This window comes from Plecotus auritus (assembly GCF_963455305.1).
Source record: "Plecotus auritus genome assembly, chromosome: 11".
NCBI classification, from domain to species: Eukaryota; Metazoa; Chordata; class Mammalia; order Chiroptera; family Vespertilionidae; genus Plecotus; species Plecotus auritus.
This window is the reverse complement of record NC_137777.1, coordinates 43,971,375-43,997,430: the sequence shown is the minus strand read 5'-3', so window position 1 is coordinate 43,997,430 and position 26,056 is coordinate 43,971,375. Positions and strand designations below refer to the sequence as shown.

The 26,056-nt window shown below is 37.1% G+C and overlaps 1 protein-coding gene across 1 annotated transcript; it reads right to left on the bottom strand.

Moving 5' to 3' along the window:
* Window positions 1-788: 788 nt before the first annotated feature.
* On the bottom strand, window positions 789-25,698 carry HNF4G (hepatocyte nuclear factor 4 gamma; the record flags this gene model as incomplete). The annotated part of the gene is made up of 10 exons (XM_080646400.1): window positions 789-2,236; window positions 6,676-6,798; window positions 7,785-8,021; window positions 8,149-8,301; window positions 9,802-9,889; window positions 13,029-13,184; window positions 14,996-15,102; window positions 18,347-18,441; window positions 21,929-22,100; window positions 25,563-25,698. 10 exons carry the CDS (start codon window positions 25,696-25,698, stop codon window positions 2,115-2,117), a joined length of 1,389 nt encoding a protein of 462 aa, XP_080502526.1. The 3' UTR covers window positions 789-2,114.
* Window positions 25,699-26,056: the final 358 nt, after the last annotated feature.

Below are 26,056 nucleotides of genomic sequence, written 5' to 3'. Positions count from 1 at the left end.
TTAAAACAAAATTGTTGGCAATAATTTTTAAAACATAACTGTTTAGTAAATATAGGCAGATAAGTTAAAGGGTTTACTAATATGACTTTGTTTTATATTTTAAAGTTTTTTAATATCTTCTAAGAGAACACAAAAAACTAAGCAGAAATCTACAAATAATATCTATAAATCTACAAATAAATTTATAACAATCAAAAACATTCTTATTCATCACATAGAGATACCAAAGTAAATATTCAAAAAATGTAAGTTAAGAAAACTTTCCTCTTCTCTTTCTCTCTCTCTCTCTCAAAGATTTCCCAGTGGCATGAAGGTACCAGCTCTTGAAAGAATTTATTGATTCTATTTAACCAAAGATAGTGTTTAAGGAATCATTTTCTATTTTGAGTTCAATTTCACTTTAAGAGCCAATGGGTTAGTTAACATTTACTGAACCTTTTTATTTGTAGGGTAACTAGGGGTTATACAGTCATAATCTTAGAAACTTTAAAAGGTCCTGAAAATATGTAAATCAGTCTCTTTCAGCTTCTTTGTATCATTGATAATTATTCAAATATTTGTTGCCTGCTTCAGATAGAGGGGGCTGGGGAGAGAAAGAGAGAAAGGTCATGGGTTCACAGACAACCCATCATTAATTGTTTTTTTAAGAAGCTCCAGCTTTAGATGGTATCAAATGGTTTAGGGCTCCAATGAACTGTGCTCCTCAGGCCAGAGTTAGGCATTCAGTATATCCCTGGGTTGCTGGATTGTTGAAAACCTGATAAATTCGTCATTTTGCTTTTGTTTTTGTGATATCCTATCTGGTGTATCTTTTATTTTCTATAATTTATTTAAAATATTATTTTAGGGATAAGACTTTTATTCAAAGTAGAACAGTAGTTTCTTATCAAGCTGCCAAAATTTGGCACTCACTGCTTGCATGTAAATATGTGTTATAGGCAACATGACTGATAGCATTCCATCAATAGTCAATTACATATATTTGAAAACCATAGCAAGAAGCTCACATTTTTCATCCCACACTGAAGATATATTTATTCTCATGGAAGTCAACCAGACCCTGGCTTAAACGAAGCTCTCGTACTCTCCAGGTTTATGAACGTTGCTTACATTATTTAAACCCTAGGCTAAAGGTTTCTTTTATCTGAAAGATAATAATACCTCTTTTACAGGGTTGTTGTGAGGACTAAATGAGGCAACACATGTGTGTAATATATGGCTGGTTAATTTGTCTCCCAATATTAGTCTCCCTGAGTTGTAGTTTTGGTTGGCACAAGGCTTTCTTCCTCCTCTCCCAGTCTCCCTGGGAATTGGATGTGGGTATGTGCCAAGTCCTAGTCAATGGATGATGACTTCCAGATATTTTTTAGGGTGGAGAAATATACGTCTCTGTTGGTGGAGCCACTGTTTTAGGGATTTCTTTCTTACAGTTTAACCTGTAACCTCTCTGCTCAAACTAACACCTTTTATCTTAACATACATCTTCAAATACAGTCAGATCTGAAAGAATACACAGTCATCCTTGGAATGGCTATTTATATTTTTCTAAACTGAAAATAGGCATATTTAACTGTGGACCAAAGACACTTCTTAGCCACAGGATGTCCATGAGGAATTGTTCTTCAAAGAACTATGCCCTATTTTACAGTAACTGCTTTATTGTTTTCTAATTTGCAATTTTAAAATTTATTAAAAACCTGGTTCATTGTATATTCATCTGGGATTTCTGATATAATAATATTCTCAGTCAAAAAAGAACACTTAGCTCTGCATAACATCACCCTAAAGCAATTATTTACAGATTTAAATTAATATGAAGACAACAAATAGAAGTGGTACATAAGATTCAATGGCTTACGGCCTGGTGCTAGGGAAGCTGGGAAAACCATATGGTATAAATGTATGGAAACTCGATATACAATGGTTGAAACGGAAGGCTTCAGACAATAGCAAAAACAAATAAAATGAGTATAAAAACAAGAAAATAGGTTACCCTCTTACAACAGCACCATGAAGAAGCCTTGGCTAAGAGTTTGCCAAAAGCACCATCCTGAGATTTTCAAGACTGGCAATGTTTCACATTGAAGCAGTGCTGTTCAGAAGTAAACATTTCCTTACAGTGGCTTTTGTTTGGAGAGAGGCTGGTGTGAAATGACTGAAGCTTGGTTTGCGGCTATTTTGTATTGTTCTTGTCCAGAGCCTTGTGGTGGGGAGGGGAGTGGGGTTTCAGGAGTTGCTAAAAAAGAATCAGAGAATTGTATGTGATGGCAACAGTCACCCTGACCCATCATCCCATTAAGTCCTGCATGACACCAATACACATTATTTTACTTTTCGTGTGTTTTTAAAGATCACACATAAATAGTGGTTTATATAACACTCGAGGCCCGATGCACAAAAATTTGTGCAAAAGTAGGCCTTCCTTCCCCCGGCTGCCGGCACTGGCTTCCCTCTGGCACCCGGGACCCGGGCTTTCCTCCTTCGGCTGCCGGCAGGCACTGGGGACCCAGGCTGGCTTCCCTCGGGCCAACCCTAGGCACCTAGGACCTGGGCTGGCTTCCCGCCGGCCCGGCTTCATCAGGAAGGACATCCGGAATGACGTCCAATCTAATTAGCATATTACCCTTTTGTTATTATAGATTATCAGCTCACTGACATACCACCGAAGGTGCTCCCCTACCCTACCTCACCAAATAGATTTATATTGGACCAGATCATTCTTGAAAACCTTAAAGAGTCCTTTTAAGGTGTGGTCTGCCTTTCTTAATAGTACTTGTGAGCATCTGATTCTCCCACACACCCAGCAGAAAAAAAGTTAATGAAAAGAATGAACAGCCGAAACCGGTTTGGCTCAGTGGATAGAGCGTCGGCCTGTGGACTGAAAGGTCCCGGGTTCGATTCCGGTCAAGGGCATGTACCTTGGTTGCGGGCACATCCTCAGTGGGAGGTGTGCAGGAGGCAGCTGATCGATGTTTCTCTCTCATCGATGTTTCTAGCTCTCTATCCCTCTCCCTTCCTCTCTGTGAAATATCAATAAAATATATTTAAAAAAAAAAAAAGAAAAGAAAAAAAAAAGAATGAACAGAATGCTAGTGTTTTTTCAAATCTTAGCTCTCAAGAGTTATAATTTTGTAGTAAGAGTGAACATGAAATAAAATATGTTTGATTTGGCTTCCACTAACTCAACCTTCTTAGATGACATTTTAAAATGAAGATAAGGTACTTTTCAGGTGCTTTGAAATCTATGTTGCAGTTAAAGGCATCTGAAAAATACTGGCTTTGTCACATAGAAATTATTCTATTATAATTGCTCTTGTTTGTCACTTCCCCCTGTCAATGCAAAGAGCAAACCTAGCTATTTCACTTTTAGAACAGTGTTTCCTTCCACTGCAAACTTTTTTCATATTATAAAATACTCTAGGAGCTATTCTATAATTTTTAAAAACTTAAAAGTATTTTAGTACTCATACTTACTATTATTTCATATATTTAACAGTGTAGAAAATACTTGGTGATCAGACTGAAGCATTGCAAACTTTATAGATTTTTTTTCTCCAAAACAGTTTCTTTAAATTTTGGGGGAAAAAATCTATACAAACACGAGGACAGACGCTTTTTGCTTGGTTTTCCTGACTATAATAACTTTGCTATTATTAACTATGGATTAGCAATTACTTAGGAACAACAGTTTGAAATAGTTTAATTGAAAAAAGAATAAACAAATTGCTTTAAACATTTATTTTGGGGTCCTTAGGGTGGATCTGAAACTGCAGAGGCCTGCTCTAAAACACCAAGAAAATATGCACAAATTAAGTTTTTCTGTGCTTATGTGTATGTTTTGTTTTGGATTAAAACTAACTATTCTAAATGAGCACAAGCAAAGCAAAGAAAAGCTCTCCTTTAAACGAGTCTTATAAATATTATGTCAAAAGGGGGGAAAATGAAAAAGTGTGATGATGAGATTCTAAAAATATTAGAGGCAACAGCATGCTTTCAAACTATTAGAAACCTGGCATTTAAAAAGTAAAGAATTCAACTGCCAGCAGAATTGTTCAACCTCCTCGCCAGCTGATGCCTGTAATGCTTAATGTGTTGTTAATGTTCTAAGTTTGTGAACAGCTGAGCTGGAGAGACACGGCTCTGAGAATTTTGGTGTGACACTGAGCTTGCCTCTCTTGGCTCTTGATCACCTCTTACAGGAAAATGGTAACATCTGCTTTGCAAGGGTGGTCCCCAAAGAATCGCTTTCAAGTGCACTGGGACCCGCAGTTTAAATGTGCCACACTATCTCCAAAAATTGTATTTTTTCTAACAATTTCATTTCTGCCTCTGTCGTATACTCAAAGAACTTCTGTTTCAGACACAATTACAGAGGTCTACCAATGCTTGTATACTACACGGGAGAGGTGAGAACACCCATTTTTGTGGCCTCTACTTTCCTGGCCACTGGGTAGCAGCCGGGTGGTACTCACTGAATTGCTACATTACCTTGAACACTGAGGTAAGACAGCAGTATATGAGATATGAGTGGCTACTGTCAAGTCAGCAGGTCATACAGGTATGCATGACCATGGCATCACAGTAACTCAGGGCAGCGCAGTGAGGCAGCTGGCTGAGTGTTCAGTGGCAATAGATCACAGGTAAATCTGGGATAATTACTATCAATTCAGTGGTAATTCTTGATATTTGGTCAAATAGGGATTATTATCTCCAGGATAGCTTATAGAAATAGAACTGTGTTAAATCTGCAATGATATGAGATTAATGCAGCCACTCACAATCCCTAGCACTTATATAATTATTTTAGTTTCAAAGTGTTTGCCCAAGTAGCCCTCACTATGCACATTTCTGATATGCACGAATCTCCGTCAGCACAGCTAATGGCACCGGTGCTGCAAAGAACATGATCAAGTGTCCTTAGCATGGTAACTCCCAATTAATGGTGAGTACCGCATAACCAGGGACTTCGCTGCTGATGCATCTCCAATAATCACCTATGTAACACATGTCCTGTGAACAGTGACCTAGGGCAGTGGTCGGCAAACTGCTGCTCGCGAGCCACATGCAGCTCTTTGGCCCCTTGAGTGTGGCTCTTCCACAAAATACCACAGTCTGGGTGAGTCTATTTTGAAGAAGTGGCGTTAGAAGAAGTTTAAGTTTAAAAAATTTGGCTCTCAAAATAAATTTCAATCGTTGTACTGTTGATATTTGGCTCTGTTGACTAATGAGTTTGCCGACCACTGGCCTAGGACATCACGTCTTTCGTCCTGTCCGTATTTTATTCATATTGGCACATATTTTATTCAATTCACACACTGACAACAGAGTGTGTACTTGAGTTTCCTCCATGTCTTCCAGTGATAAATCCATGTGACATTTTGCAAAAATATAGACAATTTACAGAGAATTGGCTAAAAAAACACACAACACGATTCAAGTGCAGCAAGGAAACAAAAAGTGATAATCCTGGGATCAAAATTCAAATGGCACAAGGATGGAGTGACGGAAGATAGCTGACCGTGGGAATGTGGGCAGGACTGCTGTTTGAGACCCTAAATATGCTTCCAGGACCTTAGGGAAGGGCACTCGTCAGCCGTCAGCATAAGTGAGGTGACTGGTTGTAGTGGAAAGGACAGCGATACCCCAGCCCAGAGGAAATGAAACTGGCAAAAAACTTCACATTAAATGGATTCTCGGACATATTTCAGGACACGGAAAATGCAAAGGATCAGCACAGGAATCTAGTCAGTAACATTATAATAACTGTGTAGGTGCCAGGTGGACACTGAACATATCAGGGGGAACACTTTGTAAGGGATATGATTGTCCAGCCACTATGCTGCTCACCTGGAACTAATGCAAAATAATATTAAATATAAACTGTAATTTAAAAAAACACAATAAAAGGAGGGGGAAAAACAAAATGCAAAGGATAAAATGTTAGAAGCTGACCCAAACTTCGAAAGAGTAACATTCATTAAGGCACATAAAAATCCTCACTTGCTCTTACAAGTTGCAGGAGGAGGAGGAAGCAAAAATACTGTTTAAACCATGCTTCTTAAAATTTTTTACAAAGAAGTAAAACTTTAATTTTCAGTGTTTCTACTGTTTTACATTACGGTGCACAAAATAAATATTAGGATTACTCTATTTTTCAACTTCCCTATATTTATTTATTTTTATTTATTTTGTTTTTCAAACTTCCCTATATATTTCTAACGTATAGTTAAAAGGGTTCTTAATGTTTTGAAAGATATTTTTGTTCATTTGTAACTGAGGTATAACTGACACATAGCATCATGTGACAGACATTTTTAAAGGTCACAAGAAACCGTCATTTTCCAGTGCTTATTCGGGTTTCTGTGCATGGCCCAGCCTGCATAATCATTTCTGTAAGCCTGCAGACCAGCAGAGCTGGCATTGCCCATATATTCTTTTCTGCTCCCAAATCCATGAAGTAGAAAGATTTGCTCTCCATTTTAGGGAGCAAACTCATGCCTGGAGAATACGTGACTTGCTGAATGTCACAGTCTCCCACAGTTGAGCCCTGGAGAGGAAAACATACCCAAACCTTGCAGTTTCTGGGTACTCATAGCTTCTTTCCCCCAATTCCTCTTTTTCTCAAGTAATTAAGTTTGGGACAATTTATGGTTGAAAAGTAGCCCGCATACTTACAGATCTGGTCTGTATGAACCAGTGTTGACATGGGGCCTAAAAGTATGGTTTGTCCAGTTAATGGATCCTGAGATAAATGTGGATGCATCGGATGATGGAGATGGCTGACGTCATTGGAAGCACCTACAGAAGATAAAAAGATGGTCGAGTTGGTGATATTTAATCAGAAATGGCAAGTTTACCCTGGAACAAATGTTTTGATTGACAACTTGAATATTGCTATTTTTGCAAAGTGCTTTTTGGGAGTTCAAAAATAAATTAATAGAACCACTGCTGTATTAAGGACAATGTCAGCTTTCACTGTACACTGGCTAGATGAATGCTGTATCATATTATGTTGTCTATTAATAATGGACCTTGTATGCTGTTTCCTGGAATCATTAGGGTGGCTGCCTGTTGTTAAGGCAATTCCAAGAATCACTTACCTCAGGTTTATAGTATTTGGGGTCACCCTAATAGCATAAACAACTTTTATTTCAGGAAGACATCATTAGGGACACATTAAGCACCAGAAAACTAAAAATAAAATAAAGCGATTTTATCAGGAAATTTAATCTGGATCAAAATGCTTTCCTTACTTTCCTAACTATTCCTGGCATTTACTGCAGTAATGAAATCTCATTTTTCCCTTCTCATTGTCTTGTATCAATTAATTATTTCAGAAGCAAAGTTTTCATTTTTATATATTATATATATACACACACACACACACACACACACATATATACACATATATATGTGTATATATATGCATACACACATATTTTGGGTTAGTTTGCAATTCTGATATCTTTGAGTTTTTAAAGGAGTAAAGGCATAAAAAAATACAATGATACTTCAAGGACTATTACAAATTGGAAATATAGTTCTGTTCACCACATTTGAAGGACCTGAAATTTGAGGTTATTGGGACCGTAAGGAGCTAGATGGTGGAGGCTAGTAAGAATGGGGATTTCGATGCGTTCAAGTATTTTGTCCACATCCAATGGGTATTGCAGACTTTCTAAGTGTAAAAAGAAATTGAGTTCATTCTGTCACGGACAGAAAGTAAAAGGGCCAAACTTACTCGGAAGTACAAGGTGGGATGCTAACAAGTAAAAGAGACTCACCACCCAGTAACATCTCCTGGAGAAGGTTGTCAATCTTCACCATCCCGAAGAGTTTAACGAACTGGATCTGCTCGATCATCTGCCAGGTGATGCTCTGCAGCGTGGGCAGCAGCAGGAGCAGCTCCCCGAACCGCCCGCGGGAGTCGTACTGCCGGTCGTTGATATAGTCCTCCAGGCTCAGCTGTACTTGGAACCGCATGTTCTTAATCTTCATGGGGTCACTGAGCCCTTTTGCATCTGGTAAAGGAATAGAGAGTGCAGCCTGAAGATTGGATTTAACAACGTGCGACGACAAATGTTCCAATATTAAAAAGTAGTCTTATTTTCATTATTATTACTTTTTAATGGGTCTTTGGGAACAAACCTGGATCAAAAAATACAATGGCCTTCAAACAAGCATACTCATTGTCATCGATCTGGATTTCCTGAAACGGCCGGACCAGCTCGTCTAGGACCCGGTTGGCCACACGGCTGATCTCGACCTCGCAGCTGTTGCGCTGAATAATGTAGTTGTTTCCTGGGGGGAAAAATAATAAAGTCATCCTGCCCCAAACTGTCAGATACTGTTTAAATTTTTACAAACCAATGCTTTAAATGGCCTTCCCTTGCATTAATAATAATAGTACTTCATTTCTCAGTAGTGTTAAGTTGGAAAAACTTAAGAACACTTAAAGGATCAATAACATTGATAATATGATCACATGCATTTTAATAGCCTCAGTCACTGGTGATAACACTAAAGTACAGGCTAATAAACAAGCTAATAATTGACAAGAGAGAAGCAAAGTATAATGATTAGCTTTCCGCTATGTCAGTTTTCTACCAGTGTCTTACTCATTAATCAGCTTAATTCAAAGCCTACAGAATCTTTCTGGCTTAGAGTGGATTAAAAACACCATCCTTTAGTGGGGTTGGTATATGTAGGTATGACTATGATTGAGACACTTTTTAACCAACATAAGTGGATATATTTTATTCAGATTGATAATGAGAAAGGTACTGTAGGGTCCTCTAAATGCAACAGAGCATTTAATAGAAATTGACACATGGTCTCTACAGTCACATTATGAGGTTTAGAATCCTGGCTCTATCCCTCACTAACCTTGAAACCTCAGCTTAACTTTCTTCACCTGAAAAATGGGCTTAAAATAATAGTACCTATCCCTTAGGGTTATTGTGATCTACATATCAAAAAGTACTTAGAGCAACGCATATGATATAAGTACTTGATAAATATTAGATATTATTATATTACATTCAATTTATTCATGTTTGGGAACAAAATATCTATCATATAAGTAGAATAAACAATTTATTTATCATTTCATACAAGCTGGGAAAAGGTAAAGCTAATAAGCATGAGAGAGATCTTAACTCTTTCTACAGGAAATCTAATAAGTAAGTTAAGTAGGATGGGAAATTGGAGATTTAATGAGGACAAAAGCTTTTCCTTTGTGTCATATCTTCTCCATCCACCTTCCCTTCTACCCGCCTTCCCTACTTCTGCTTCTTCTGGCACTGTTATTGAATCATCAGAAATTTTCAGGCACTGTCACCAAATTATTTTTAACTTGGGATTTTGCACATATCATGGGCAATGATATCACAGGAGATACACATGCTCATTAAAAACGTACCCAACAGCATATATTACAATTACATCTATTACAATTACTAAACAGACACAGAGGAATTCGAAACAACACTGAGATTCCCTAAGATGGTCACACAAGTCATTAATTCTTTGTCCTGATGATTTAAATAGACTCCAGAGTCTGTTCACTGAGCAACAGCTTTCTTTTACTTTTAATCTTAATCCACCCTGAACGCACTCTGAACTCCCCTGCCATCAAAGCAAGGAAAACAGGACCCGGGTGAGGATCTGATCAATGAAACCCAGTCTGTCGAAAGGAGAGCACCATCTGTCAGTGTCTCAGAATGCTCGGGACACACAGAATAGATCCTGTGTAAGAATGAAGCATGCAGAATTTTTTCTTAAATTAAAAAAAAAACTTACCCAAAAGCAAAATATCTTTATATATCATGGATCTCTTTGTAGCTCCGAGCAGTAAATGCTCCCCTGCGTGAGCTCTAAGCAGGGCCACCTTAATGAAAAATTCCAAGTTGAACAATTAATGACAAAATATGATGATTAACAGATGGTATCAGATGAGTCTGGGATTAACTTAGTGTTCTTTAAGCCTGAGACTTTTTTTTATTTATTTAACTATAATATTCATAGATAGTTGCCATCAGTAAGCCTTCTATTTTTCTATTTGAGAATATCATAGAGTTTAACTTTTCAAAATTTCTAAAACTAACAAGTCAATGTCAGCAAACACACAAACAAACAAAAAGACTCAACAGAACAACTAAGTGTTCTGGAATGAAGTAAAATCAAACCAATTAGTGTTCAAATTCTGGCTTGGCCACTTATTACCTGTTTGATCTTGGGTAAACCAACCATTTATGTTTGGGACTCATTTGTTTTCATCTACCCAGTAGAGACAGTGAATAAAATTTCAAATTCTAGACATAAGGACTACATGAGAAAATACGTGTAAAACACAATCTCTTACACATAATAAACTGAATAGACAAGAGCGAAGTGAGGGCCTGTGACATGGTGAAATGAGAATGGTGCATCAGAGTGCTAACACACGCAAGACTGAACCCATAATTCCTTGCACTAAGCTCTCAACTGAGTTTCATGAATATACTTCATTGCCTACTGAATATCACCATTAGAGATAACAGGAAGTGTTTCTCATTTAACACTGCAAAGTAATGCTTCTCCAACATCTTCATCCTTGTCCAACTTGCTTGTTCATGACAAAAACAGGACTTCACTTTGATTCTTCCCTAATGGCCCAGCAAATCCTATACCACCCAGGCCAAAGCCTTTGCCTTTCTTGCCCTGGCCTCCACAATATACTCCAAGAACCTAACAGGCATTCCTGCTTCCTTCCTGGTTCCTCCATCCTAAGTTCCTCCTTCCTGGTTCCTCCATCCTAAGTTTCTCCTTCCTGGTTCCTCCATCCTACGTTCTTCTTGACAGAGCTACCAAGATGAGATTTGTAAAATAATAATCACTCCTCTGCTGAAAACTCCTCACTGGTTTCTTATTTTCCTTAGAATAACATCGAAACTGCTTGACCAAGGCTCAATGCTTTGTCCCCCATGCACCTTGCAACATCTCTGCTTGCCTCAGGGTCTTCGAACATACTCTTTCTCCTGATCTTGGTATGATTGGCTTCTTGTCACTGGGTCTCAGGAAAAATCTTCTCTGATCCCCAGTTTAAAGTATCTGTTACCACTTGACCCCCAGTCATTATCCAACAATTCATCCCATTTCATTTTATAGGATTTATCCCCACCTAGAATCAACTTACTCATAATCTATATATCTTTTATTGTCTGTCTCTCCCAAATAAAAGGTAAACTTTATGAGAAAAATGATGCAATCTGAATGCTCACAGTTCCTAAAAATGAACACTAGTCCTAATACATGTTTTTGGGTGACTTTACTGAGCGAATTCATGCAGAGTTCAGTTTTGAAAACTGTTAAGTGGAGATTATAAAACTTATGACACAGAGCTCCTGAGAGCATTAAGTAAAAGAATTTAATGTATAATGCAACTGAAAGCTAATTCCCCAGTGTCTTATCCACAATAGACATTGGCAAGCCATGGCTATTAATGCTATATTGTTAATATTAAAGTCTGAGCTCGTAAAGAAAAACTGTTTTTTGACAGGTTACTGGAATTCAATTTCCCAGTTTTTAAATCACTATCTTCATATATAAGTCAGCAACTTTTAAAGAGGAGTGATAGTGAACATATAAAACTGATAAATAACATAACCCTACTTATATGGCTTGGGGTGAGACAAGGAGGTTTTAGCAATTTAGCATTATTCACTGTGAAACAACCTTCCGAGCCAGGCTATCTTTATGATATGTCAATAACCATGACTCATAACAGGAAGGCAGCTACACAACATTTTGAGAATGATTTCAAATTTCACAAGATTTTTTTTTTTTGTTCACTAAGTGGAATGCTCTCCTAGAAATGTAACTAAACTTCCTATGATTACTTTTTTTCTGGTTGTATAAATATTTTGTCCTTTGAATTTTAAACAATTGCACCTTCCCCTTTTATTGTTTTTGTTTTTGTGTGTCCGTAATAAAGAACACTGGTCAGAGAATGTAAGACATACACGGGATAAACTACGTATCCTGGTTTATTCAATGTGCAGGAATTGGAAATTTTTCAAATTATTTGCATCTACAAGATATTATATACTGCTTAGATGGAAGAGTTCAAAATGAATCTGAAACTAATAATCTAATCTTCATAGACTGATTAAGAAACTAAAGCTTTTAGGTAATAATTAAAATATCTTTATGACAAAGCATGACAATATATATATTAGGAAAAATCATTATATCTGAATTTTCTCAATTTCTCTGTAGATTTCAGAACATGATTCTACAGATTTTTTTGCTAGACATATAATTTTTATACGGTAATGCTAGAATAAAATTGTCAATATACAAAGCAAAATTTTCTACGTTAATTGTATAATGTGCCCACAAAGACACCAATACACCTATATGGTTTCCTCTAGTAGTGGCCTGGAATTTCTGAGAAATTTCACAGATTCCTTCAGTAAGCACCCAGACACAATAGCGCACCATTTACCTCCCAGGCAATTGCTCTGCAATCCTTTGTCTCACAATAGCAGTTACTCGCTATCTGTCTCAAGTTTTTTAAAAAATGTATGTTTTTAATAGATTTTTTTATTTTTTAGAGAGAGAAAGGGGGAGGGATAGAAAGATAGACACATCAATGCAAGAGAAACATCCATTGGCTACCTCTTGCATGCCCTCTACTGGGGATCAAACCAGGGACCTCTTGGTTCTTGGTTCGACTTTCAACCACTGAGCCACACCAGCTGGGCTCACTTAAGCTTTTTACACTCCAAGAAGGGATAACTGTCTTGCTCAACCTTATCAAATCAATAAATATGTAAGACCTAAAATAGGAGTTAAACAGCTGTGCCTCCGATAGAACAAGGAGGTGCATGAATAAGAAAACCAATCTTTTTCTCATGAGATAATTTCACCTTTGTCAAATATGGTAAATCTATTATAAACATAATTAAAAGAACACAAAAAACTGGGCAAAGTTCAAAAAACAGTTGTGGGTTTTTTTAAGCATTCAGAATTTCTTTAACTTCTACCTGATCATCCAGGGGTAACTCGCAGAAGGCAGGGATATATTTTGCCCATTCAACCAAGACCAAGAGCTGCTGTTTCATAGATTCACAGACATCCCCGATGTTTGCAATTTTCTTCACATTTATGTCTGTGCTCACACCAGGGCTTGAGGCTGACATCTAGCATGAACAAGAACATTATGTTAACTTCTCATTTAAAACAAGACATAACCAATACTCCTCTTTTTTCGATGACTGCAATAAGTGAATGCCATTGAAGTGGCACCATCATTGTCACAGTATCTTGAAATACGCTCAATATTTTTAATTGAGAACTGAAATACCTTTCAGTACAAGTTTAATTGAAAACATTCCCTGTATAGGACATACTGTGGGAGCACTATCTTATTTTAATGGACACAACTGTAGAAAAAGTTACCCAACTTTTGGGGAATGCCATAATCTAAAATGACTACACAAAGAAATAACAGAGTATTTACATGAAATATGCTCTGTGGTTTTCTTTTTCATTAAAAAGTGATATTTCCATTAAGAAAAATCCATCCTTAATTTGTTGAAAATATTTACAGTGAATAAAGTTTAACAAACTGGGAGAAAGGATTTAGATGAGAAACCAGAAGATTTATGTTCTGCACTAAATAGAAACGCATAGAAATAAAATCAGAAACCAACCTTTGACTTAGCAACATTAAAAAGCTTAACCTAATGATCATTTTTACAACTATATATAATTTTGAACTCTGTAAAAATATAAGTGGCGTCAACATGCCCTTCTGCTGAAGAAATGACTTTCTGAAAGTTCTTATGAACTTTTCTGCACTTTCTGAATGTGTGTGTACGTGTCTTTCTGTAGTGCGTGTCCTTCCTCACACCTCCCCCTAAGCCATTCTCTAAGGGCTTTATATGACCATCAGGTAATCTGCAGGCAATGATGATGATAACGGTGAGGTTAACTTCATCATATTACCCTTGTGTTATCAAAAACGAAAGTAGTTGCACTGACTCATTATAGAGTTGGATTAATAGTTAGCTATTTCATAATTTGCTTTATAACAAAAAAATCACTAACGTTTCTAATAGGAGCAATGCTAAAATAAACTCACTGAAAGGGTTTGTTTGATTCTTTTTTAAATTGTGTTTCTTTATTGATTAAGGGGTTACATATGTGTCCTTATCGTCCCAAAGCCTCCTCACCCCCCCCACTCATGCCCTCACCCCCCTATTTGATTCTTAAGCCACTGTTACTTATGTAGATAACGAATGTCCTATGTCAAACTTTAGAACTGATGTTCTCACACTAGAAACTTCAACTTTCTCCTGCACTTTTCAAAATCTGGTTCTTCCCTTAAACACCTATTTCCAAAGCAGGTGCTAAGGTGAGTTCTTGAGTCTAGAAACTGTTTATAAGGAAGGAAGCTCTGATGATCTGTCTCAACCAAACTCCCCAAAAGTTGTGGTAACTGATTTTACACATTCAACCAACAAAACAAGATACTCCCCCCAGAGCCCTGTGCCACACATTAAGTATTTCAAATGAACTTTGTAAACAAGTGTGTTATTTTACAACCTTCCACTGAAATACATTTCATCGTCCCATTCATAAATAGGAACTGGTCCAGAAAACATCACAGTACAGTCAACAGTCCGGCCAATATTTTCAAAGTAAAACTCTTGAATTTGCATAAATGTGATTTAGGTTAGTAATGAGCACATTTGAAAAAAGTAAGATTATTTCAGCATTACACCTAAACAGCCAGTTGATTCTATAAGCAGGGTGGGGTGCTGGTGCATTTGATTCTAGAAGCAGGGTGGGGTGCTGGTGCATTTGATTCTAGAAGCAGGGTGGGGTGCTGGTGCATTTGATTCTAGAAGCAGGGTGGGGTGCTGGTGCATTTGATTCTAGAAGCAGGGTGGGGTGCTGGTGCATTTGATTCTAGAAGCAGGGCGGGGTGCTGGTGCGTGGTGGGTACCTGGCGAGACCGCATTTCTGCCTGTGCCAGCGTGTTAATGGAGGGGATGTTGGTGCCATCGAAAGTGCTTCTTCGGGTGCTGATTCGATCACGTTCATTTTGCACAGCTAGGGGAGAAAAATCACAACGTCTATTGGTCGCTTCTCTTCACTACGTGTCACAAAATAAAGTACGGAAAGTGAGAAGGGATGCTTCTAAAAGACCTGGGGATATAGAGAAGTGTAATTGAAGAAACTTCTCATTCTGTGTCACTTTTAAAGACAGACAGAGCCAGGCTTGTCACTTGAGCTCAAAAAATATTGCCTGTTGGGATTTCAAGATGGCATGCATGTTAGAAAGTGTCGGGTCAGCCAGTTCAGGCATGCTGTATTTCCATGAGATGTTTTCCACACTCTTGGAGTTAATAAAACCGTGAGGTAACTGGAGGAAGAGTATCGCCCATGAGTTGGACCAGGTCAAAGGTAAGAGTGTATTCACTATCAGAGATATGAGTCAAGTTGAAACCTCCATTTTCTTATTCTTCTAAGCCCCATGAGCAAAAATGGAAAGAAAATTTAGTTTAGTTATGGTGATTTTAAGATTGCAATCTTATGATCTCTTAGGAAACAATGTTCTTGGAAAAGTTTACAAATATGAATCAAGCCAAAGGCACAGCAGGTAGGACGTCTCTCCTGAGAAGACTGAGGTTGGAAATGCAGCATTTGGGAAGGTGAAGAAATCCCCCTATTATAGATTGACCTTTTTTCAGTAGAGGAAGAAAGAAAAATATGTATCCCCAAATTTCTTATTGAAAACTAAAATTCTCAATAAAATTTCCTAAAACCAGTAAGTATGAATAAGAGGGGGGCTGACTTGTGTGTTTGTCACATAAAGAATAACATAGGCCGAAACCAGTTTGGCTCAGTGGATAGAGCGTCGGCCTGCGAACTGAAAGGTCCCAGGTTCGATTCCGGTCAAGGGCATGTACCTTGGTTGCGGGCACATCCCCAGTGGGAGGTGTGCGGGAGGCAGCTGATCGATGTTTCTCTCTCATCGATGTTTCTGGCTCTCTATCCCTCTCCCTTCCTCTCTGTGAAAATCAATAAAATATATTAAAAAAAAAAAAAACTTTAAAAAAAAAAAAAAGAATAACATAGGTAACATGTTAAAGTTGGATTTCAAAACTTAGGAGGTAAAATTATCTCTCTTAACCAAAAAGAATGGAAACAAGTTCTCTAGCCCCTAAATTATTTAAGTTAATGCTCTGCCCTGTTCTGCTGGGAGGATAAAACAGTGAACTATCATAGTTTTTAATGCAGTTATTTTTTTATTTAAAAAAACTCACTAATTTCTGCCCAGCCAATGTGACTCAGTGGTTGCGTGTCCACTCAAGACCCAAGAGGTCACCAGTACGATTCCTGGTCTGGGCACATGCCCGGGTTGAGGGCTCAATCCCCATGTTTCTCTCTCATTGATGTTTCTATCTCTTTATCTCTCTCCCTTCTTCTCTTTCTAAAATTATAATTATAATAAACAACTTTGTATTTTAAAAATTCACGAATTTCTATTACTATCTATCCAAAACGTACCAGTAACTATTAACTCATTAATTTGTACGAGAAAATACTGAACGTTTTGCCTTTAAGAGTGAGTAGATTTTAAGTTGGAATAAATCAATAAGATTTTATTTTAAAATCTTATTTACTGGTAGCTTATCCTTCTCCCCTTCTTTCTTTTCTTTCTTTCTTTCTTTTTTTTTTTGCAGAAATTGTCATTGACTTTCAGCCTAAACTAATGAAATACATTTATGGAGATACAAATGTAAGTTATGCTTTTATGAATTGAACTTACATGATCAATCTTTAGAAAAATGCTAAAATATATCATGGACATTTGTAACCTTCCTACTGCTAAAGTTTTCAACAGAAAACCATGTTTATAGACATTTCCACCTTAAACTGGGTATGATGCTATCATTGTAAATAAGGGAAATAAAATCCAAAAGTTACTTCCTAATCTATTTAGAAAATACTGTATTATTCTGTGAATAGATGATATAATTTCACTATTTTTGAAAATAATTCATATAAAAAAGAGTAAAACTCTTAAAGGAAATAAAGGATGGTGATCTGTAAGAGGAGATGGATGAAAATGATGGGCAAAGTATGTAATCAACCCATAAACTATCTGATATGCCACTAGATATAAACTATTTTTAAAAATAGTTTATTGATTTTTAGAGAGAAGGAAAAGGAGAAGAGAGAAACATCGATGTGGACTGACACGTCCTACACACCCCCTACCAGGGACCGAGCCTGCAACCTGGGCATGTGCCTTACCTGGAATAGAACCAATAACCCTTTGGTGCAGGGGACGATGCCCAACCAACTTAGCCACACCGGCCAGGGGCAGGCGTAAGTCATTTTTAAATAGGAAAGTGCCTCTCCTTTAACTCTGGGAACTTTCATTTGCCTTCTTTTTTGAGACTAGCAACCTGAACAAAACTATTGGAACTTTGGTCTCTTTAAAATATTGAGGGTCAAAAGAAAAAACTAGATCTATGTTCAAGATAGGTTTGATACATCTTACATTTCTAAAGAATAGTGATTTGATTCCATTAATTTCTTAATAGTTTGTGAAATAGTTCTGAAAACTATCTCTGTGTATATGACTGGCACAGGAGTGTGGAAAAAACTGATATGCATAAATCTTATAGTGGCTATTCCCTGCCAAACGTTAAAATGTGTTCAATACCTTTCTAAATTAACCTTAGTTGGAATGTAGGATAATAAAACCAGATTATTTAATATGTTCAAAACAGAATTGTTCACACTAAAATAGAGTATCCATTCTATGTCTCTATTCCTCAATAGAAGATAAGCTCCACGAGGGGGGGGGGGAATATTCTATTATGTTAACTACTGAGACCTCAGCACCCAGAGAAAGTAGCAGTGCTCAATAAATATTTATTAAATAAATACATGAATGCATGCACAGTTCTTGTTCAGTTAATGTTTATAAAATAAAGGTATTCAATCTTATTGACAGTAAAAATGTGCTTAAAATACAGTTATAATTTCAACTGATTAATAGATATTGGCCATCTATTTTTTGAACAGGATGTTGGAATGTTATTTAAACAACAGTTTTGTTGACAGGTGTAACACAGTAAAAAAAATGGCATCAGGATTTAGTCATCAGATAAAGACTGGGTGTCAGTGTCCTTGGGTAAATTCTTAAACTCAAGGAACCACAGAGTCTTCATTAAGAAAAATCAGAATTCATGTGAAAATGTTATTATGATGAAATGAGAATGTGTGTTTAACACTCTTCATCAATAATGTTAAATATCATTAGTATGTCATATGTTACCTTCTTTCTTCATTCCTGCTCTAAAACACTTTCTTAATCGACAATATCTGCATTGATTTCTTTTGTCCTTGTCAACAACACATTGCCGACTGAACCTATAATATTAAAAAAAAAGATGTATTAATTTTTCAGATAATTATTTATGGAAAGAAGCAAAGAAACAGACAAATAGACTTTAAATAAGTATGCCCAAATTTGGCCCAATAGAAAGAATGTTTAAGAACAATTAACTGAACGCTCATATATGATTCAAAAACAAAACAAAACAAAAAAGTACAATAAACTGACTTTTCCAGATCGTGAACACTTGTAGCTTTCCTCCTGCTATCATTTCTAACATAAAACCATGATCAGCACATACATGGGCATACAAGCCTCGCCTCCCATGTAGGCTTTAGAATAAACTAAAACTGAATGACAGTGCACATGGGCATTTCTATCATGAGTCATGAAAGCCAACCTGGTTTAAACATCTTTGACATATGAATCTCAATTGCCTGTTGCTAAAGGCTTTCGGTGTGATGGAGACTATATCAGAACCTCATTCCTCTGCACTCCCATGCTTTTCTCATTGTGAATATTCTTCAACACACTTTAAATGTGTTTCACATCCAATTAAAGTTTACTCTAAATAGATGCCCAATTACATGTTAAGAACAGCAGTGAGTAGTCTCTGCACAATTAGATGTCACCTCACATCCACTAAAATGGCTCTAATCAGGAAAAAAAAACAACAGACAATACCAGTATTGATGAGGATGCATAAAAATTGGAACTTTCCCACATCACTGGTCATAATATAAAATGCTGTAGCTGCTAAGGAAGAAAGTTTGGCAGTTTTTTAAAAAAGTTAAACATAGAGCTATCATATGATCCAGCAATTCCACTCCTATGTATCAACCCAAAAGAAAGAAACCATATGTTCACACACAAACTTGTACACAAGTGTCCATAGCAGCATTATCCTAATAGCTAAAAGATGGGGACAACCCTAATGCCCATCAGTTGAATAGATACCTAAAATGTGGTTCCCCCACACAATGGATATTATAAATAACAATGAACAGGAATGGAGTTCCGATACATGCTAGGACTTGGCTGAACCTTGAAAACACTATTTTAAGTCAAAGAAGTCAGACACAAAAGGCCACGTAGTATATAATTTCACTTATATCAAATGTCCAGAAGAGGCAAATGTGTAGACACAGAAAGTAGACTAGTGTGTGCCTCCTGTTGGTGGGGAGGAAGTTGGTGGGAAAGGGTAGTGACTGCTAAAGGGTAAGAGGTTTCTTTATAGGACGATGAACATGTTCTAACTCGATTGTAGTGATGATTGCAACTCTGTGGACTGAATTGTACACTTAAAAAAAATGAGTACCATTTCTGGAATTAGACCTGAAGCTTGAGTCTCACATCCTCCATTCTTGATAGGATTTGGCAATGTAATTGAATACCCCCCCCCTTCCCAGTTAATTTACAATTGTAAGATAGGGAGGGCTTGCTGTAAAGGTTGTTATGTGAATGTACTTTAAAGACTTTGGGACAAGTATTAAACATATAGTAAGCAATAACATTTCTTTAAAATTCTGGCTTAATATTATCCATATGTATATCCCTGATTACTTGTGGTTGATTAGTAATGATGAGAATAAAATAACATATTTTGTGATCTATATAAAATATTTCTTATAAAAATATGAATGGCTACTAAATATGAAATGAATATAAAGCCTACTATAGATGAACTGAGCTGGAAGAGAGACATACTTTCTGGATGAGGAAAAAAATCACTGTTCATTTGAGAATACATGGCTGAGGAGACTCAGGAGAGAGGGCCAGAATACCACAGCAGGAGAACACATTCAACTAACATTAAACTAATGCAAAATGGAATACATATGCATTAAGCACCTACTGTGTATAAGATCCTGGTGTAGGGATTAATCAGAGAAATATTATTGATCTCTTCCATCAAGGAAACTATAATCTAGTAGGGTACACATACAAGTTTACAGATAACCATAATAAATAACCTAATGTGAGAAGTATTGAGACAGTAAAGTGATTGAAAGGGCAAGTCCAACTTCAGTGTGATGGAAGAGTTAGAGTGGAGATGAAATTAGTAAATCTAAGAGAAGGGATAAATTTAAAACCAACAAAATGTGTTTAAAAAAAACCTTTATGATCCTAAACTTGTATCAATATAATAATTTTCCAAATGGAGAATTGGAGCATTTGCCAAGAGCAAAATATGTAAAGAAGGCCAAGGTGGTAGCAATACTCATGATAGGAAGGTGTGAGTCAACTCTACATGTTGGTGGAATCTTTTCTGAATTTCCAAAAGTTGCTATGGTAACACTCCTTTCCTACTTTTCTCAGACAGGAAGCATGGAAATCTTGAAAGCCCTTTATGCTGCTGATAGACTCTGATTCTTAAAAGTTTATGATGGATTTTGTTGTGTGGATTGTTATTTTTCCTATCTATGGATTTCACCTTTAACAGAATACATGACTCAAAAAAGTACTGTTTACCTGTTATTTTGTATTTATTTTTGTTGGTGATTTTGGAAATCTACTTGGTCTACATTTTATCTTTGGAGTTTCGCTGTTTATAAAAGTATGATCTATCTAAATATTATTTTTTTGTTTAGCAAAAAACTGTTAAAGTGAATGATTTACTTTTTTTTTTTACATACTAAGGTTGCCTGGAAAAATTACTAGAAAATACTAGTTAAATATTTGGAGAGTTATGTATTAACTTTTCTACACCTTTAGAAATCAAATGACATAATGCTGGAAAAGAATTAACTTCTTCCCAGGCACAATCTGCACTCAAGAACTGTCATTCTGAACACTCATTGTGACATATCTAACCCTCAATTGTGCTATGACATTGGCTAGATATTAAAACAGAAAAGCCAGCCTATTCGAAATGTGGGATACCTAAAATATAGTTTTAGATAAAATGTTAAATTCAATGGCAAAACTGTGGCACGAGAAACAGATTTAAAATTTTAGAACTGAAAATATAAATTCATCCATTAACTTAAAAAAGCTTTAAAAAAAAGCTACCAAAATCATCTGTACTTTTATAATTTTGTTTGAAAAGACTCAAGATATAATGATGGTTAAGAGAAGACCAATACTTCAAAAAGGATGTAAATTGTGAAACCATTGAGATGCAGATTTAAATATGCCTATTGGTGTATGGACGTGTGGTAAAACAATAAAGAAATACCAGGAAGAGACAGAAACTTCCGACAACAGTCCCCTCTGGGAGAGAGGGGAGAAAGAGAAAGCCTCGGGGAGGTGTCCACTGGGCTCCAACTCTATTGGTCTAAGTTGGGTGATAAGTATGTGGCATTTTTTATATATTTTGTATAACTGGATGGTTTGTAAAAGGGAACCACCTGGGTGAATACGCGTCCTGCTTACACACCCAAACATCCTCATTCTTAAAGTAGCTTACGGAGTGTGCTCTCAGGGTTACAGAAGTAGAAAAGCTCTGAATTGTGTTCCCTTCTTGCATGCCTTTTGAAACACCTCTACAGATGCCTTTCCTAAAAGGAGCGTTTCAGGTACCTGCACGAATACACGTGGCTCTTGCGAATGCTGCGTCTGAAGAAGCCCTTGCACCCGTCACAGCTGGACGCTCCGTAGTGCTTCCCTGTGGCTCTGTCCCCACATATGGCACACAGACAGTTGATCCCGTTGTCTGCGGTATTCATACTTGTCGTCTCTGGGGCAGAACTATCTGTTCAAAAAAAGGGGGTGGAGTAGAGTTGGAGTCAGTACTGAGTTTTTCTAGTTAAATCACCCAACTAAATATTCAGAGGCTTGAACAGTCCACTCCTTGGTTTCTTGGAGGCCCCACATACTGCTTCCTTTGAACCACTGGCTGCTTCTGCCAGTCTTCATCCATTCTCCGCTCTGACTATTAAACGTTGGGACACTACAGGGCTCAGTCCCCCAACCACACTCTTTCTCAAGGGCAGCTTATTTGTCCCACAACATTACATATTATCTGTATGATTAACAGCCCCAAATTTTATCTCCAACCCCTATGTCTCCCACAGGCATCAGTCTGAAATGCCCAAATACCTATTTAACAACTTCACTTTGCAATTTAAGAGGAATTTTAAATTAATGTATAAAAACAGAACCCCTTGATTTTCCTTCTAGAACATGTTCTTCCTTCAATCTTCCATATATAGGTCTATAGTACCATCCAGAACCCAAGGCCAATAACCTACGAGTCTTCAATGGATTCTCTCCTTATCACTCATACCCAATCCAATAGTAAAGTCCATATTTAAAATACACAGAGGACCCATAACTTTTCTCCTTTTTACAATGGCCAGCCTTATCCAATTCACCATAATCTTCCCCCTGGGTCATTGCAATAGCCTCCTGTCCAAGTTCTCTTCTTTCATCCTTGCTCCCTACTGTTCATTACTCCAAAGCACCACAGTGCTCCTGGTATAAGAAAGCCACATCTTACCAGCCTTCTGCATCCAACCCTTAGATACAGGTAAGTAACACAGTGGCTTCTGAAGCTCCATGGACAGAGCCCCTTCCCACCTCTCCCATTCCATCATCTAGTACTATCTATTTTTCACCCTGTTCACCATCCACCAGCAAGGTGGCCTTTTTTTCTCCTTGAAGTCTTTTTCTACTTCAGAGCCTTTACACTTGCTATTCCTTCTGCCTGGAAGGAAAGTTTTTCACAAAAAATATCTTCCAACTGGTTTTCCAGTTTCTGTTCTACTCTCTCATTTTCTGTGAAATATTCTCTGAACCTCCCAGAGTCACTTCCCATCTTTCCTTCAAGTAGAACCTAGAACTCCGATTATTTAAAAAATAATAATAATAACTGATTTATTGTCTTAAATTATATTCTATAATGGCCTGCCCATTTATTATCCATCTCTGTCTATAGAATACAAACTTTGTGATGGCAGAGCATTAATCTGTCTCATCCACCTTTGCTGTCTTCCAGCTCTAAGAACTGTGCTTGGCATAAAGTGCGATCTACTATATAGTTATGAAGACACAGGCTTCAAAAATCCACAGATAATTTTACTTAAGTATTTAAATGAGTTCATGTTGTTGACTACATCTTTAAAAATCTGTATGTACTCGCCCTGGTCTGTGTGGCTCAGTTAGTTGGGCGTTGTCCCAGGTCAGGACACATGCATGGGTTGCAGGCTCAATCCTGGGAGGGTGTGTACAGGAGGCAGCCAGTCGATGTTTCTCTCTTCCACTCTCTCTCCCTTCCTCTCTCTCTAAATATCAACAAAAAATACTTTTAAAAAAAACACTACAAAGGGCTTAAAAACTCTGTATGTACTTAAAAGATACTGAATATATATGGTAATATTTTTAATTCATATAATTATATAATATTGACATAATAACAATTCATTATTATATCTCCAAAATAACAAAAGATAAAATGAATGGTTGTCATGCCCCAAGTACATTCTGTAACAACATATATATTCTATTTACTAATACTTCTGAGTAGACAGATATTATCTATATATATAAAAGCCTAAGAGACCGTTACGATGGACCAACCAGAATGACTGGTCACTATGATGTGCACTGACCACCAGGGGACAGACGCTCAATGCAGGAGCTACCCCCAGCCTGCAGGCCCCAATCGCCGATAGGGCCTGCTGGCCAACCTCCTGGTCCCTCCCCCCGGCTGGGCCCCCTGGCTGGGACGGGGAGCTGGAGGTGGGTGACGGCGGTGGACACTGGTGACAAGGGAAGGGGGGGAGGTAGGGAGGTGGGGAGGCGGGGAACCTGATTGATCCTGATCACCGGCCAGGCCTAGGGACCCCACCCGTGCACAAATTTCATGCACCGGGCCTCTAGTCATATATAATTTCATCAAGTGAAAAAAATAATAAGAATATGCTAAGGTTAACCATGTGACTTATAGTACTCAAATGTAGGAATTTTTCTTTTGGTAACATAAACAAAATAGATACTAGAAATAGGCAGCTAGAAGTATTTTAGAACTGACAGCATTCTATTATTATGTGAAAATATGAAAAAATTCAACTTCTGCTTTAAGTTTATTGTTATACTCATATGTTACTAACAATATTATTAGAAGAAAACAAGTCCAAAAACATTTTGAAAAAGCAATTATTTTAGTAAATACTTATGGCATGCCTGTCCCTACTATTAGCAATCTATAGTCTTTTTAAAAAATCATGATTCTACTGAAATAAATAATACCCTGTTAAATATTTCTCATCAAATCTAAAAATAAGGAACCAAAACAGTGACTTTCTAAGATTTGCAGTATCGGTTCATTTTAACTCACTTTGTGCTAAATTTCAGAATTCATCTTCTGACAATTAGTAATACTTGTTCCACCAATAATACAACATAGAAGAAAATTAAGATGATCTGAGTATGTTCCATTCTCAATTCTGAACTAAACACACACACACACACACATACACATTTTCCAAACTACACATAATTACTAGATTTTAGGAGTTCTATCCATTATAACTGATCTTAGACAATATTTTTACTTAAAAAATAAATTTAAAGTCAATGGTGAACTATATTATAAAACGATCTGAACCCTAAACAACTCATGTCTTATTTAAAGTTAAAATGTTACAGTTGATACATACCAAGAGCTTTTGAGGCTAAACATTAACTTGTCAAGTGGGGTTATAATATAAACCTTTATTTCCTTTCATATTTGTGTGCATTGCAAAAACTTGGTAGTAATTTTCAATGCAGTTTCTCACTGGCAGCAATGAGAACTGGAATAATGAAGTAGGGGGCAACCAGGAAAACTGTCCAGTGTTCTATGGAAACTCTGTCCCATTTGTCATTTAAATGTTGCCTAGAAAATACACTTTACAGCCAATCTGCCAATGTTACTTGTTACTGTGATTTACAGTAAACAAAATAACTCTTTTTACCTAACTGGGCCATGACAGAATTCTGGGGTTACTTTATTAAGCATAACTAGGCTTTTTCTATCTCAAACTTAAAATGGGCAGAGCATTATTAATTTAAAATTTGTGATGAAGTCCAGAAGCTCAGATATGTGGCTTTAAAATGTGAGTCCCAATGTATCCCGCAGTAAAGCCTGGGACTACCACCCTGAGAAGCTCACTCTGACTTCTCCCACTATACTTACTTAAAAATACGTATTTATAAGCAGATGAGAACTCACCATTTGAATTATACAGAATCTGCATGGTTTCAAACTCCAAGGTTGTATACGTTGGGTCCAAAACTTCACTGTAATTTGCCATATCCATGTCCAGGATCGGTTCCGATACCCTCATCATTGACTTAGAGACACACATCCAAGGCCTCCACAAGCCCGGGGCTGTGTGAGGGCTGCCAGGCTTCCAATCTGCGAGTGATAACCCCACGTTAACTGTAACTGAGTGACTCAAGAGAGGCCGTGGGCGGAGCCGTGAGGCTGTAAGCTCCTTCAGCAGGCCCGCTCGGCTCCTGGCTTCTGCTTTATGGCATACGAAAGCAATTTCCTGTGATAATCTTGGAATGTTGCATGAAATCACCTTACCTGAAGTGCTTAGTGGACTAACTTGATTTCCTAAATTGATTTCCAGTAGATAATAAATGATGCCATTAAGAGGATTCAACATAGAAAAGAGAATCGAGTGTCAGGTTTTAAATTGTAATTGAACCAAGATTTAT